Source organism: Daldinia vernicosa (assembly GCF_022497035.1).
Source record: "Daldinia vernicosa strain CBS 139.73 unplaced genomic scaffold F5Y00scaffold_40, whole genome shotgun sequence".
Taxonomy (NCBI): domain Eukaryota; kingdom Fungi; phylum Ascomycota; class Sordariomycetes; order Xylariales; family Hypoxylaceae; genus Daldinia; species Daldinia vernicosa.
In genome coordinates, this window is record NW_025953956.1 from 81,460 (window position 1) to 97,246 (window position 15,787).

At 45.3% G+C, this 15,787-nt stretch overlaps 7 protein-coding genes across 7 annotated transcripts; 4 read left to right on the plus strand and 3 right to left on the minus strand.

The window, feature by feature from the left end:
• The first annotated feature begins 196 nt into the window (after positions 1-196).
• On the plus strand, positions 197-1,786 carry F5Y00DRAFT_242999 (Thioesterase/thiol ester dehydrase-isomerase). The gene is made up of 2 exons (XM_048008608.1): positions 197-632; positions 724-1,786. The coding sequence occupies exons 1-2, from the start codon at positions 318-320 to the stop codon at positions 1,540-1,542; spliced, it is 1,134 nt and encodes a 377-aa protein (XP_047862706.1). The 5' UTR covers positions 197-317; the 3' UTR covers positions 1,543-1,786.
• Positions 1,787-1,812: 26 nt separating this feature from the next.
• Positions 1,813-5,038, minus strand: F5Y00DRAFT_254387 (FAD/NAD(P)-binding domain-containing protein; the record flags this gene model as incomplete). Its single annotated transcript, XM_048010161.1, has 8 exons — positions 1,813-1,836; positions 2,013-2,095; positions 2,218-2,265; positions 2,296-2,489; positions 2,561-2,615; positions 2,680-3,403; positions 3,461-3,598; positions 5,036-5,038. The coding sequence occupies 8 exons, from the start codon at positions 5,036-5,038 to the stop codon at positions 1,813-1,815; spliced, it is 1,269 nt and encodes a 422-aa protein (XP_047862707.1).
• Positions 5,039-5,534: 496 nt separating this feature from the next.
• F5Y00DRAFT_264191 (putative dihydrodiol dehydrogenase) lies at positions 5,535-6,673 on the plus strand (the record flags this gene model as incomplete). Its single annotated transcript, XM_048011610.1, has 3 exons — positions 5,535-5,693; positions 5,761-5,827; positions 5,880-6,673. The coding sequence occupies 3 exons, from the start codon at positions 5,535-5,537 to the stop codon at positions 6,671-6,673; spliced, it is 1,020 nt and encodes a 339-aa protein (XP_047862708.1).
• Positions 6,674-6,845: 172 nt separating this feature from the next.
• F5Y00DRAFT_243000 (NAD(P)-binding protein) lies at positions 6,846-8,634 on the minus strand. The gene is made up of 3 exons (XM_048008609.1): positions 8,373-8,634; positions 8,167-8,298; positions 6,846-8,090 (listed from the first exon to the last, which is right to left on the minus strand). The coding sequence occupies exons 1-3, from the start codon at positions 8,415-8,417 to the stop codon at positions 7,218-7,220; spliced, it is 1,050 nt and encodes a 349-aa protein (XP_047862709.1). The 5' UTR covers positions 8,418-8,634; the 3' UTR covers positions 6,846-7,217.
• A 35-nt stretch (positions 8,635-8,669) lies between these two features.
• On the plus strand, positions 8,670-10,519 carry F5Y00DRAFT_243003 (uncharacterized protein). The gene is made up of 3 exons (XM_048008610.1): positions 8,670-9,386; positions 9,444-9,915; positions 9,972-10,519. Exons 1-3 carry the CDS (start codon positions 9,185-9,187, stop codon positions 10,453-10,455), a joined length of 1,158 nt encoding a protein of 385 aa, XP_047862710.1. The 5' UTR covers positions 8,670-9,184; the 3' UTR covers positions 10,456-10,519.
• A 633-nt stretch (positions 10,520-11,152) lies between these two features.
• Positions 11,153-12,733, plus strand: F5Y00DRAFT_264194 (uncharacterized protein; the record flags this gene model as incomplete). Its single annotated transcript, XM_048011611.1, has 2 exons — positions 11,153-11,614; positions 11,672-12,733. 2 exons carry the CDS (start codon positions 11,153-11,155, stop codon positions 12,731-12,733), a joined length of 1,524 nt encoding a protein of 507 aa, XP_047862711.1.
• A 782-nt stretch (positions 12,734-13,515) lies between these two features.
• On the minus strand, positions 13,516-14,063 carry F5Y00DRAFT_264195 (uncharacterized protein; the record flags this gene model as incomplete). The annotated part of the gene is made up of 2 exons (XM_048011612.1): positions 13,516-13,846; positions 13,930-14,063. The coding sequence occupies 2 exons, from the start codon at positions 14,061-14,063 to the stop codon at positions 13,516-13,518; spliced, it is 465 nt and encodes a 154-aa protein (XP_047862712.1).
• Between the last annotated feature and the right edge of the window lie 1,724 nt (positions 14,064-15,787).

The following is a 15,787-nucleotide window of genomic DNA, read 5'->3' on the forward strand; positions in this document are numbered from 1 at the left end:
ACACGTACTATACTATGGTTAGGTTAAATATGTATGTTCAGGGGTATTATCAGGGGTATCACGTGATATTTCTGCTTATGTACCCATGGCCCTCGGTAAGTTTCTAATACGGTATAGTTGCTTATTCCTAATCCCGAGGTTATATTATTCCATGGCTTTTTTCTACCTACTACCTTAGGTACTTACCTCCTACATACCTAGGCAGCTTATCTGCATCGCGTCCAGAGGAATGTCTTATTTCGCGTCTTAACCTGCTTGCTTACCTCTGTTTAAATGGAGTTTTTGTATACCTATACATCGCACCTCGCACCGCTAAAATGCCGTCAAACGAGCGCCTCCCAGCTCAGGAGGTTTTCAGATTAGTTGCTCTTCCTGACGAGGTTGAGCACGGCAAGATCGTAAAACGGTATATGAGCCAACGGAGCGCATGGCATCCGGAAGGCGACGTCTCAATCGCGAGCGAGACTACTGTATACTCGGGATCGAAAAATGGGCCTTCAAGTCGAAAAGTGGCGTTTGGTGGACACGTGTACAGCCAAGCGGGAATAGCTGCATCCAAAGCCCTTGCGGATATGCAAACTTGTTCGCAAGCTGGTGCTTCTGGTGCTTCTCGAAAGGAAGTCGGTATTCATGTAAGTCGTCTAAGCTCGCCAACGTGTAGTCCATTCTAGTAAATACCTAGACATAAAACGTAAAGCTAGGCTTGCTGATAGGTAGACGTAGACTATTCATGGGTACTTTTCGGAAGCTGGTCTGATAGATAGGCCATTTATATACAATGTGACTACTATGGCGCCAAACCCTTCATTTCCAAATCTTCTAGTCACAGTGCGACAGCCTCTATCATCGAGCACAAATCCGGCAGGAGATCATTTTCCTCTTGCCGACGCCGAGCTTCCCCTCGGCCCAGTTTGCTTCAATGCTCTAGTGTCCTTTAGACCATCTGTAGTCTCACAACATGTAGCCCAGGAACAGCCAGCGCAGACACGGTTCGCAGATATCCTGAGCTCCCGGCCCCCCTCGGCATGGGATCCGGCGCCACATATCGATATCGCCAAGACCGTAGACGAATTTCCGATGCGGAACCCTGGGACCTTTCCCATAGTCGACATGAAAAAGGTCGACCTCGCCGCTTTCAACGAGGGCAAACCGCTCCACGAGCGGCGGGAGCTTTTGCTATATCGGCTGCTTGCCCCTTTACCCGCGGATCACCCCGATTCGCACATTTGCGCTCACGCGTACGAAGCTGATAGGAATGGGTTGCTCATGATAGGCAACCACGTCGGATTTGGGTACGACTTTGGTCGCGCCGCTAGTCTAAGCTATTCTTTCGTGGTGCACGTCAATCCCGAGGACGCGGTGATGTCCTATGGCGAAAATGAGTGGTGGATCCAAGAAGCGTGCTTCCCGCGACTTGAAGCTGGGAGAGCGATTGTTATGAGCAAGATCTGGAGTCCAAAAGGTGTGCATGTTGCTACGGAATATCAAGATGGCATATGCCAGCGCCAATGGAAGCAAGGCGAGAGAAAGGGGAAGTTGTAGAACGATAACCCCCTTCGATGGCGATATTTTGCGCTTGGCTCCATTATTGTTGAAGCTGATAGCGAGAGTAGCCATTAGCACCAGTTAGGGCGTAAAGTTCCATTTTTCTAGATGTTTAGATGTTTACAAGAGTGGGCAGACAAATAACGATTAAAGGTTATCATACGAAGTACATATTGTACATGTTCAACGCTAAGACTCCTTTCACGCAAGATATACAGCAGAATGGTTCATAAATATATACAATATCAAGAAGTGATTCTGAGTTTCTCATTGGCCTCGAATCGTGAAAAGCTGCCAGTCGAAGTTACTTGGACTTCGTTATATGCATCAAACGACGCGGTGTCTCGTACCTCGTTTGCGCTTTGGATTGTTCGTGAGACACTAAAATTTCAACTCTCAAGTGCAATGCCGCTATCGTCCAAGTCCAAATCTTCCTCCCACGGAATAATAAAGGGGCTCTCGCTGACAGCCTTATCAACTTCCACACATGCATCATAACCATATAACCAGGGTTGCACCTGGGGACAGCACCAACGAATTGGAAAAGGGGCTGTCTTGACTTCCTTGTCCATCTGCGATAGTAGTAGCTCATCTCGCGCCCGTTGCTTGGGACCATCAATCATATGAAATATGTCGCGCTAGTAATTGTCAGCGAGAATTCTCATTAGCTACCATATATCGTCCGGGGGGCGATAGTCCCAAGAGGGTTGATAGGTATGGCTCGAGCCCTCTATAAAACATAATATAAACTCACTTGTCCGAAGGTTTCCTTTACAATGGCGTCTCCCCGTGGTTTTCGAAGTTGCTCGTACATTCTCAACGCCTTGCCGATCTGCTCCTTGGATTGGATGTGTCCTAATAAGCGGCCAAGAACGGCGCCGTCTTCGATGGCGGAGTTAGCTCCCTGGCCCAGGTACGGCAGCATAGGATGGCAGGAGTCGCCGCTTGGGCAATAGGTTAGCCAGGCTAGCAAAGCAATAACAAATCTTTCACCGGTTTTCAGGCGAGAACTTACACGAAGGCAAAGTAGCCATTAGGAGACTCGTGGATCCATCTCCGCATCTCTTTACCTAGAATTGGATTATAATTAGATTTTCGGTAGCATCAGACAAAGAAAATGTAACTGAAACTCACGATGCATCAGCTTCCACTTTTTAACAGAACTAACGAGCGCGAGGAACTTGTTTAAAATCGGATCCCAATTCCTGAAAAGCGCTTTCATCTCCTCCACGGAGCCTGCTTGGCGGCTGACACCGCTTGGTAAGTCGTCCGGTGCTATCAGCACCAGATTAAACTCGGTTCCTCCTCGGAGCGAGTATCCGACGACGTGTGACTTGGGGCCCATCCAGATATTACATTTTGGGTTACTTACCCATTCCCTCAACTCGGGGTCCTGAATTCGATCCAATTTGAGAACTAATCGGTATGCTAGATCACCGGTCGGTCTTGGGACGCCTTCAAAGTCTTTGGGAAGGAATTGCGCCCGGCAAAGAGACCACAGGCCATCGGCAGCGACCACTAGATCTCCGCGTATTTTAGCCCCTGACTGGCTCGCGATCTCCCCCGTCTCGAAGTTCACGCTGTTTATCCTCACTCCGAATCGAAATTGCACACCAAGTTCTATAGCACGTGCGTAAAGTGCCGTTTGGAAATCAATCCGGTGGAACTCAATAAAGGGAGCGCCGTATTTTGCTCGTATCTTCTCTTTCCAGTCTTCCTCTACAGCTAAGACTTCACCGGAGTATCGGCGGACGGTTAGAGACGTAGGCTCGGCAGCCGAAGCCCACAAGTCGTTCGAAAGGCCCCAGCGTTGTAGTATCCGTGAAGAGTTTGGTGTAATTTGTATCCCAGCCCCTATCTACAATTTTGTAAATGAGGAAAAAGGTTCACAAATGTATTTTTATATGACTGTTACCTCGTGGAGCCCTTCCGCCGTCTCGAATACGGTCACATTGTGGCCAGACAATGCAGTTTCTATAGCAGTTGCTAGACCGCTTATTCCAGCACCTATGATGATAACATCCAGGCGGAGAGTTGAATCGAGAGTCCCAGCCTGAAGTTCCCTTGTTAGTGTTTACTCTCCCTATATAAACTTGGGTATAACGTACCATTCAGAATCGGAAAGCTACTAATATCTCAAGAATTTCCCGCTCGGAGCTAACATAATAGTATTGTTACCTTCTGCACGACTATAATAATGTACGAAATGACAACAAGGAACTAATTACCCCAACATGTTGCGCTTAGGGCGAGAATGAAATATACTTGGCCTCTATATTACTGTGCTCCCCCGCTTCCCGGTTAATTCGCCCGCGGAAGCTGGGTAACATCCCCCAAAATCATTACCGGAGAAGCACATCCTCCATTCTCGTCCTGCTACGGTGTAGCTTTGGATCAATACAGTGCCACCGTATCAGTATCGACGGTATAAGGCCCCTTCTTTTCTTCTCGTACACGCGTCTTAAAAATACGACCACATAGGCGTATAGTACGGTTATATCGGGCCCAAATATGAAATTCAACTTATCCTTCTCGGCCGGGACGTTCTCCATCAATGCAATGATGTTAGTGCAGATGTTACGCGTGCGGGCTTCGTGTTCCGCAAGGCCTTCTTCGATGTAGGTAATCTACCAAATCGCTCACACCATCCTATATTCATTAGCATAGAGTTAGTATAGGTGCCAAGTGTATAAGTCTCTCGATCACTTACCCTTATTAAGGTGGGAGAAGACTAGGCTATAAGTCGGCTACGTTGTAGGAAACGTCGATGCTCTCAGGCATAGGTCTATCGAGTACCCTGCCATTGATGAGAAGGGGGGAAGCACTTTTCGCATTGGCATTGAGTAGGACTCGCTCATCTACTCGCGAGCTAGAGGACTGATATTGACGATCTTTCATTCTAGTTTTAATTTAGCCACTCCAGGGGCCCCATCACAACCCAGACCATATTATACGGCTCCGAGCTAGAATTTCTTTCCAGGCAAACTATCCGTTTTCTCTTTTTTCTTGTTTATTTGCTCCTGTTCTTCTCGCTGGATATCGGCGTCAATCCTTGCGCCCTTTGAAGGCTTGTGTCCATGCATGATTGCCTATAGTTACAAGCGTAAGCAAGGAGAGACGAATAGAGCGAACTCTGATTCCTTGAAATAACGTACACTGTAAGTAGGGTCGTTCTTATATCGCTCAGCAATATCATCCTGGGTCTATGCACAATAAGAAGTTAGAGCTAGTATCAAATAAAATAGCTAATGTTTTATGGGCTTGTTCGTTGGACGTACATGCTCGTCGAGCATTTCGGTCATTACTCTGTGTTGATCCTCTGTGAAGGACGTATTAGTAGCAGAATAGAAATCATAATGAGTTGTAACATACTAGGCATATAACCTCGAGCATTGATTGTATGATGCTTATTTTCTTCTTCTATATCCGCTTGGGCATAGTTGACTTGATCGTCTTGCTCGCAAATATTAGGATTTCCAACGTTGCCGACCATGATGGTATTCTCAATGATAATTCTGTACCTAAGGTATACGACTGTTTACGAATTAATAGCAGATAGTTGAACAAGGAACATGTGCTTTAAGTTTAACCAAGTCAATTGCTCCTCTATATATAGGTACCTTATATGCCATACTGCGCACAGTCTGTCTTACTGTCGCCCCTTGGAAATCAACGTCATTATTTCGACGTTTCTGGAGCATCCACTCTGTACCGCTTTTCGCTTGGATCGATCTAGAAGGTTAAGGGGAAAATGGATCTTACATATTTAATCCTGATCTGTCCGAAGCTAGATGCTGTGATTTCGAAATGTTGCAGTTGAATGATGTCATGCATCGACATCATGACAATACATACCTGACTCGTCAAGATCCATCCACGGAACCAGATTGGATCACACGGAGCTCACTGTAATACATACATACACAAAAATCACCGCTCACTCCTCAATTATAGGATCCTTGCTCTGGGCAAAGAGACGATTGCACAAAATGATGTTTCCTCTATCTATATCGATTGTAACGACCATTGCTGCCCCCTTTTCCCATCTCCTCCTATCGGTAGTCTCGGCAAATGCAGAAACATATATTTCGCGAGTCCAGGATATACCTAAATTTGGATTGGGCACTTGGCTCGCTGACAGAGAAAAGGTAGAATATATTTCAATTAAAGGAAGACGCATCTCATAGTGAATAGTGAACTTACAGTATCTTATAGGTTGCCCATGCTGTTCAATATGCCTTAGATTCAGGATATACTCATATAGATGCCGCTCTCATCTATCGTACGAATCGTCAATAACCCATAGTTCGCGTGAATACTAATGCGATGCATAGGAAATGAAGACAAAACTGGCAATGGAATAGCTTGGGCAGGTGTTTCTCGAGAAGACATTTGGGTGACAAGCAAGCTGTGGAATGAACATCACCGCCCTGAACGAGTACGAGAAGCAATCCAACAATCAATATCAGACCTCGGCGTGGGATATTTAGATCTCTACCTCATACACTGGCCGGTCGCTTTTGTTCCCGGCGAGGGAACTAAGATAGACAAAAAAACATCTATCTTCGACACATGGCGGGCCATGGAAGACCTTGTCAGAGCCAACTTGACTAGGAAAATCGGCATTTCCAATTTCGCCAAGAAGGACGTCGAGGATATTCTAGATATATGCACAATATGCCCATACGCCCATGAATTTGAGACGCATCCTTACCTACAGCAGCAAGATTTCGTTGATTTCCACAAAGAGGTCGGCATCAAGGTCATTGCATACTCACCACTTGCGGATACGAATCCACACTACAATAGCAGTGTCGGGCCCATCCTGAAAGACCCGTTCTGGAAATTCATAGCTGGGAAGAAGGAAGCAACCGTGCCCCAAGTGTTGCTGGCCTGGGGCATGCAGAGAGGAACCAGTGTGATTCCAAAGAGCATTCACGAGCAACACATCCAGGAGAATCTCGAGGCGTTGCATATAAAGCTTACCGAAAATGACATGAAGGCTATCGCTACCCAAGACAAGAAGACGAGGATGAACGACCCTGGAAAAAGCTGGGGTGTAAAGCTGTTTGCAGATTTGGACGATCCGACGGATCTAGATGGGGATGGAAAGAGCGAGGAGCTATAAACGGACCCTAGACATGGTGTTTCGAATAGTCCTCGCACGTGAAGGATTGAGTGTCTTGAAGTTCTTAAAGGAGGGGCTTTAATTCGCCTAACTTGAGATTGTCTTACTTGCAATAATACTAGGAAGATACTCAGTGCGGTACTTTTGATCCATATTTTAACTAACGGTCAATGCCTAGTAAATTTTAACACAAGACTCAACTAAACGGGCCTGTGTCCGACTCTTGAAACCCTGGCTTTTACACATAAGGGCTGTTTAGACATAAATTAAGGTACGGTACGTTTAAAGCTTTCTTTCTTTTTCGACTCCCCTTTTCTCCCGCATTAGGTGCCTAGGTTAGTTAGGTACCTATGATGAGTACCTCCTAAGATAGATTATTTGATAAGAGACCTAATTCTGTAGTAACGTTAGTGTTCCTTAATTAGGTACCTAGACTTAAAGTCTTCAGAAAGGGAGAATTGTATCATCGTCTCACCATCTCCTTGAACTTGAGAGCCGTCGCTACACATAGTAGTCTCCGTATTGGACCAACACATCCACTTCATCATTTCCCCTTTTCCTTGAGCATCCCGCTTGATCCGTGCTCCCTTCCCCACTTCGTTACTTTGGTATCCATTTCCCATCTTATAAACACCATCACCACAAGAACCACCCAGCCCAATAGAGTATTGACTAATCCCTTCCAAAACCCTCCGCGTGTAGAACCACCTAGTACGCTCGTCATTACGAGCCTGATGATGGTACTCGTAGGTACCAGATCCTCGCCACTTTCTAAGCCACGAATTGCGCGCCGCGCAACCTCTGCTGGTTCTAGTATCTGATCACCCTCCTCGAGGGATTTCGTTAGGTCGGTCTTGATGCTATTCTCTTCTTCTAAGCCCTGAGTGGGCATGGTAGCGGGGAAGACAGTATGCACACGCACACGGGGAATATTGGGGTGAGCCGCTGCGTAGAGGTTCATCTCTTGGGATAATGAGTCAGAAAGCGCACGGATAGCTGCCTTGGAAGGGCTATAGGGCGTAAAGCCGGCAAAGCTGTAGAATGAAACGAACGAGCCGGTGAAGACAAGATGGCGAGCCGGCAGTGGACCCGCTTTTGTCTCTGGCTGAGACATAGATTCTGCACGTCTCTCAGAGTTCGTTGCATGGGGATCAGGTCGTAGCCAGGCGTTGAGCACGGCGTGTGCCATGTATGCACACGAGAAATAGTTGCTGTCCATCATAGTCTGAAACTGCTCTGGCGGAGTATCGATATAAAGTGTCGCATGCGCGCTACCGCTGCAACACCAAACAATATCGGGTGGTGAGCCATGGTTCCACGCGATAGATTCAGCAACCACGCGAGCGCACTCGGCAGAAGTGGTCACATCGGCGCTGATGTAGTGGAAACGTTGTGTCTCAGGCGAGCGGGCGCCTTTCTAAGTTGAAAGTCAGTCGCTTACTCGCATAAATCATAAATCAAGGATTAACAAATTAACGGGGACAGTGCCTTACCGAGATATAGGCAACGCCTTCTTGTAACTTGGCTTCGTTGCGCGCGACGATAACGATGTTGGCGCCTTTCTCTGCCAATTGGCGGGCGGCGCTCAGACCAAGACCTCTAGAAGCACCAGTTATAAGGACTGTCTGTAATAATGTCAGATAACAAGAATGAGGGCTTGAATTTAGAAAATAAGTTTGGAAAATAAAAAAAAGCATACTCGTCCTTCAACTGGGAATTCATTCCGAGATATAAACGACCCCATCTCGCCCACGCTTCAAGTATGTAATTGGTCTTCCAATTGCTGAGACCTCTGGAACTAATGACGAGATCTCATGACAAGATTGAGGAAAACAACGATGTTCTGCTTACTTCGAAAAAGGGGATGACAAGTCGCGGTTGGTAGTTAGTTGATTAGTTGACTTCTCCGATGTTTGTAGGGTTCCAATTTTAGTGCTGTTACTCAAGCTCTTAACCAATCAGACTTCTTTTTTAAAATGAATCTTAAGAGGGAAGGGACGTAGGTAACAAACGCCTACACGGGGCTTCCCGTAGGAGGTACGAAGTACAATCCTTAGGTACCTAAATTATTGTGACCTGTTCCACCAACTAAATTCTAGACGCTGACGGATTATGCAAGATATCACTATCGTATACAACATCGTGCCACAACAGGCTTACCCCTGATTTCAATTGGGCAATTCCCAAGTTATGCGCGTACGCTTTGGGGGCTGTGTAGTATTTCCATAATACAGGTGTTCTTTGCGGCACAGGTATTGCACTACGATTATGGCGTTACCCCTCCCCCTCTGTCACCACGATGGCGTTACCCCTCCTCTCTCTGTCACCAGCTTCGCAGTTGTGCCCGCACAGCCCAGCTTACCCAGCTTATTATTAGGAATTTGTGGTGTCGTTCATCTTAGTAGCACCTCCATGGCGAGGATATACCTTACCCATGGACGAGTGTCCGGGGTTTTCTAATAGTTTTTTTCGTTTAGTCCTAGTTAATTACAACTAAGAGTTCACAGGATCATGGCATCTACCTCAGAACCATCTGAAAACGGCGGGGATGCGACATTGGCTGTTAGCGGAGTCGTCATTGTACTTGCTCTTATATCTGTTGCTCTGCGATTTTTCACTCGGAAGTTCACTCGATCAGGCTTAGGAGCAGATGACTGGCTAATTCTAGTTGCTGCCATCGCAACCCTTTTGACAGCTATACTTCTCCTTTGGGGTATGTTACACTACTATCGAGATATCGAGATAATCGCCCTCTTAACAGCTGTGATAGGTAACAGCGTCGATCCGGACGGCCTCTGGGTTTCGGAAAACACTGACCCAGACTACCTTTATACAGCTGAAGACGTCTTTTACCTTAAGCTTTCATTTGCATCTTCCATCCTATATTTCACCATTGCAGGCGCCACCAAACTAGGAATATTGCTCATGTACTACCGCATCTTTGCCGTTAGTACCGCTTTTCGCTATCAATTATTCTTATCGGTTGCCTTGGTCATCGGATGGTGGGTTGGATGCACTATAGCTACGCTGACGAACTGTATCCCCCTCGAATGGAGTTGGAACAATAGCCTGGCTGACCCGAGATATTGCTTCAATTATAATATTTTCTGGATGGCATCAGGAGCGTGTGAGATCTTTCTTGACGTATTGATCTTAACATTACCCATCAGCGTTGTCGTGAGAATGCGTCTATCAGCTAGGCAGAAGGGCACCGTCTCGATTATTTTTCTGCTAGGCGGGTTGTACGCTACATCCTATTATGTTTATTTTACGGGCTTTAAACTAATATTCCTTTTAGTACTATTGCGACGGGTCTGATCAAGGTAATTCTTGGCTACCCACCTAATAGCCGCGTCCCATCATATTCGAACACCGAAGTGTGGACGACTGTGCATGCTGGCCTAGCCATCTTATGTGCTAGTCTACCTATATTCAGACCCTTGGTTAGGCGCATTTCACAGTTGCCACTCATCTCTAAGGCATCAACCCTATTTCCTGTTCGGCAGTCTTCAAAGCAACCACCCCACGTCTATCTGGAGACGATATCTGAGCCATCTACCCACCAAAAAGCGTCAACGGGGGACCGAAATGTAGGTTCCTTACGTGAGGATGAGGAGGGGCTTTTCTTAGAGTTAGGCCGGATAGAAGCGGTAGAAACTAGCACTACGTCTCTATCCGCTCAGCTAGCTAGGTTTATCGAACACGGTGAAACGATTAATACGGATCAGAATCTACAAATGGAAGAGGCCGTTAACCAGGTACGACAGGTATCTGGGTACTAGGCAGTCTATAAAGTAGTTGATTCTAGTAGACTACTCTAAAAAAATAAATAATAATTCCTAATAACGTCGAGACATATCGAGGGTTCCAAACCCTTAAATGTCTAATGCTCCTAATATCCTAGATAGGTGCCCTAGGTAGGTGTATGAAGTAAGTCAGGAGACAATGAGTCAGTCACAAACTGTATTAAATTATTTTTTAGTTTATCAGAAAGTTGGGTTCTGTAAGTTTCCTCAGCATAATAGAATCTGACATCTCCCATTCTAGTCAGGTAGTTGTCCCGATATCTAGTGCAAGATATGAAACTCTTTCTCGTATCATAAACCTCTTATTCATAGAACTTAATATACCATGGAAGTGCTGGTTAATAGCAAAGATTCGTCTCTTGATTGACTTATGGTATCATATTGTAGTTTATGTTTGTTGTTCTTTATTAAATCTCTTTTTATGGCACATCGGTAGTCTTATCATATTTAGTCTGCTATTAGGCACCTATATCAGTGCCTAAGAGTTAAGCAGAACATGTTGGCCGTATAGTAAGGCTGTGGTTGCCTTGCCACTTATACTTATAAATAGTTGAACGTCTATCCGCCTAAACATATCAATACACCAAACACCTCCACAGAAATCAGCACACCAGCGTATGCCTCATAGTAGATATCGCCTTTACCATATCTCAGCTAAATACAACATAACGTTATGGATAACATTCAAGCATCTGGGGCCACTGAGCAACATCCTCCTCCAATCATCAAGCCCAAAAGCATTGACTTTGCGAAAATCCAGCACATATTTCCTCCTGGTACTCTAGTCTTCAGCAGAAAAGATAATGCGGAAATCGTCTCTCGAGTACTCAGGTGCCAGAAGAAGGGCAGAAGAAATACAGATCCGAAGTGGAAGATCGACGTAGAGCATGTGGATTGGAACGGAGAGGAATGTGGTTATCGAGAATATTCGTTCACGATCGATAAATTTGATGGCGACTGTCGAGTCACTGAGTTGAATGTGTTTCCGATTTCATATTTAGCAGATGAAGCTAAAGTTAGAGCAGCTCTTATCGAGAGGGGTCGTAAGTTTGAGCAACTCAGAGGCTATAGGTTTAGGGCTTGTCGCAGAGAATGCAGCATACCTGACAGATATGGAAGATGGTACATGACACCGGTAAGTATTCTACTATATATTTAAATTACGACAAGCTTAGTTTCTTACTTAGCAAAGGCAGGGTCAAAGATGTGTGTCGACTCATTTGCGTACTATAAGCAGAGCGCCAACTTCATTCCCAAGATACGGCCACTTGAGGACAATGGCAAACATCCAGTAAAAGCTAGTGTTGATGAATCAGAAACCGCGTCTGAATCCGTACCAGCTCCCTCGGTCAAAAAAAAAAGAATGGAGTGTCTACAACCGTTGACTGACGAGCAGCGGCTCATGGTAAATCCTTGGCTTAAGTGCTTCGATATTCAGATAGAAACATGGTGCAGAGTCTTGGTCGACGATCTAGAGGAGGTAAACTCGAGTAACCTGGCTTTTGAGAAGCTCCACCTACCAGATAACGAGAAGAATATGATATTGAATCTCGTCAAAGGAAAGCTCCTCTCTAGTAATCTGGGGAGCAACGACCCCGTCCGGAACCAGGGCCACGGTATTACATGCCTCATGCTTGGGCCATCAGGAGTCGGTAAAGCCTTCACGGCCAAGGCAATTGCTGATAAATTAGGACTTCCTCTATATTCCTTCGCTGTGAGTGATTTCAAGTACGAGTTTGATACGATAGTGGATCTGAGGCGAGCTATGGAGCTCTGCGACTCATGGGGCGGCATTCTCCTCCTAAAGGGTGCGGATTGTCTTGTGGCTGCCCGGAAAGATAAGTACTGCGAAGACGACGATGGCTTTGTCATTAGCTCCTTTGAGCTAATTAAAGATCGCAATTATACGGGCATATTATTCCTCACTGCTAACGAAACTATCGACATTGATCCGGACCTCATACCGCATATTAATCATTTTTTGCCCTTCAGTCCCCTCGGCATACAGACACGCCGTCAAATTTGGCGGGACTCAATCGAGCACATCGGGAAGGACAATTTCATATGTGGTACCGAAGACATGGAGGAGGTGCTCAACGAGCTATCGGAATTCAATCTCAACGGACACGAAATCCATCATCTTGTCAATTGTGCGCGGATAATCACACTTGGAAGTGAAGACAGCGACAATAAAGTATCTAAGGATACTTTATGTATTCTTGCACGTAATCGCATTCGGTCCCTAAGACCCTAGATGGAACCTATCACCTACAGATAGGTAGCTTGTCCTGACGTTCGATCGACCAATCCCCTAAGTAATGGACAGCACAGTATAGGTTCTATAAAAGCACCCAAGGCAGTATGGATTGACCCTAACTGATCATCATTCACTCCAGCTATCCCATAGGTACGCCATTGTTGCGTTTCGGGTGATTAAGTGTAAGCTATTCAGATAAACTACACGCTCACTGGACATTAACGAATTCATTATCATTATTGTTATCATCAATATGAACAAATTCGTGAGCTTAGCTAAGTAGTATTGTCAATTCGATTCCACTCCCTTCGGGGGGACTTGAGGAGAACTGTGAATAGCATAACTATGAGCTAGGAAGTAAAAACAGATAATGAGATATCATACCTAAAAGTCTCTTCCAGTAGGATCCTTCATGCCATATTACCACCTCCTAAGAGGTAGGTTATACATAATAATTAATGATAATCTCCTGGGTAATTCGTAATGAGATAAATTCCTCGAAGAAATAACCAATCCGTTCGAAATATAGCTATACATTCGGTATTATTTTCATTAGATCCAAATGTTTAGCGCCACCTGAAGATAACTTATACCCTCGAAGTTGACATGAACAGATTCTCATACCCGTATTTCCCTTGCCTCCTGTAGTGCATATCCAGTAAGAACCCCCTTAGACACTATACATTGTACACAATTCTCACTCTTTAATACTCATACCTAATACCCAGAAGCCGCAGATTATCCCGAAACACAAATAAAACCCGCGCAACCAATATACCTTACACCCGCTTAACATGGCTACCCTTCCCGTCCGTTCCGCGCATCTTGCGTGTCCCCGCAGCCTTCTTCCCCGGTCTGCGTGTGATCTTACCAACCAACTTCTCAGCAGCACCCTCAATCTTATCGCTTAGGTGTGGCTTCCGCTTATGGTGGGTAGCCGGGGCTCTTGTTGCCCCGGTCCGCTTCTTGACGCCGGTGTGGCGATGGGTAGTCGTGGTGTTGCCGCTTTGGCGCTTGCGTTCCGGCTCGGTGGACACGGTCAGGTGCACGCGTGGCTTGGAATGGCCCGTCGAAGCTCGCGTGGACGCCGTCATGTTTATAGCTTTATGTCTGAGTGGTAAGGTGGGATATTTGTTGTTGGTTTATGTGAAGTATAAGTTATAAATGCAGGCAAGATATGAGAGTTGCTATACAATTCAATTTTAGGTTTAATATCGTTGAAATCTTGATGCTGAGATATCCAGTTGATGATATAGACGAGGTTTGGTGGATGTTGTTCAGGTGAAATTGGTATGATCTCGATGGTTGGAGTCAAACATCTTTTCATGGGGACGCTCGAGGCACCTCTCAATACTCAAGCCTCTTTGAGTAAGATATGCACTAGGTATACTCGCATCTAATTAGTTGTTGTAGATCAGGGATGACGTCATGCTAGTTGTCAAGCAGGTTTCCTTCTTGGACACATAGTCTAGTGACATACGTGGCGAACATTTATATTTATGCTACTTGTGACATATTGAGAATTATTCGGAAATATTAGTTGATAGACCAGTCGAGAACGACCGTTAGTTATCGTAAGGGATGACGATGTTAAGATAGTTCATAAAAGTTGTTAATAGGGGTGTCCACATTAGCGTCATTTGAGATTTCAAAATATAGATAGAATATGGAAACGTGACTTGTTTCTCTGTAACAATTCCCCGTAATATCAATGCAGTGTAACGGAAACTTATGATATTTGGTAGTTTAAGGGTTGTCTACCCCTAGGTACCTACCTAGGTAGGTATCTAGAGAAACAGACCAATGAACGACATAGCCCCCTATTCACTTATTAACCAAACGAATTACCGTTAAATTATCTAGGTAATACCTGGATGCTACCGGCATTGTAGTTGCAACGGCTAGTAAATTGACTCCCTACTTCGGTAGGTTTATTATACGTTATCAATGTTGGCTTTGAGTCTTGTAGTAGATAAGTTGATATTTGGGTTTCTTTATGTTAAAAATTGTTAGATTAACTTCGTTAAACAAGTAAAGTCTTCAGAGACGAACAGTTCAGCAGTAATTTCAAATCTTATATAAACATAATGTCAAAACGCCACCTAGGACATGAGCCAGTAGATATATCTGCGATTTAACTTCGAGATTCTTTAACTTGTTAGCTTTTACGGCAGGTTCCCCAACGGCGCCGATAGGCTACATAGCGTAGTAATATCACGCTCGGACCGACGCCCGAGTTATGTGGATGGATCCAGCCCTGCAGGGTATCGGACTCGCAACTCTTACAGCATGAGGATCCAGTGACATATCTCCAGAATCAAGCGATTCTGTCAGTATTAGAATTCATCCCCCCATGTAAACCTCTCCTAATCTCACTTGATCCTACAAGTTTTCGCCCAGGCTCTCGGTGTAGGAGTTGGAAGGACCCCTAACCTCGGTGTTTAGGGCGATAAGAAAAGAAAACGACTCGGCTATGACTGGTTCAATTCTATCATATTAACAGCTGTAGACAACTGGCAGCAGCAATTGTGCCACGTCGGCTCCTGAAAATACGCTATTTACAAACTCAGACAAACAATCTCCCCATCAGCCCATCCACAGCGCTACTCTATCAACTAATAAAATGACAAACTTTACCGTCTTACATCAAACCGGACGTTTTCTCCACTGGAAACGCCTCGAGCTACATTAGCACAAGGCTTTCTCTGTTCCCATGTCAGATGAGAATGTTTAAGCGAGTAGGATTTAGCATCTGGCATCGCCTCTAACACCATTAGCTACTCTGCCCCAGTCAGCTCATTAGTTGTTAGACCTCTCCCCCAAAACCTGCCAATCAGTTATTAGCAGTAGCACACGTAATTCACCTAGTTTGTTTCTTATTAGAGATAACCAAGATATGGTCAGGTGCTACTTGCATATCCGCTGTTCGCTTCATCAGCGTAGAGGTATAGTAAGTAAAGGAGACTAGCACGGAAATACGGCCCACGTTTCGGTGATCGGGGCTGAAGTACTGGATTTGGGGAATCCGTTTTCAGCCCTACTACCTAAGTC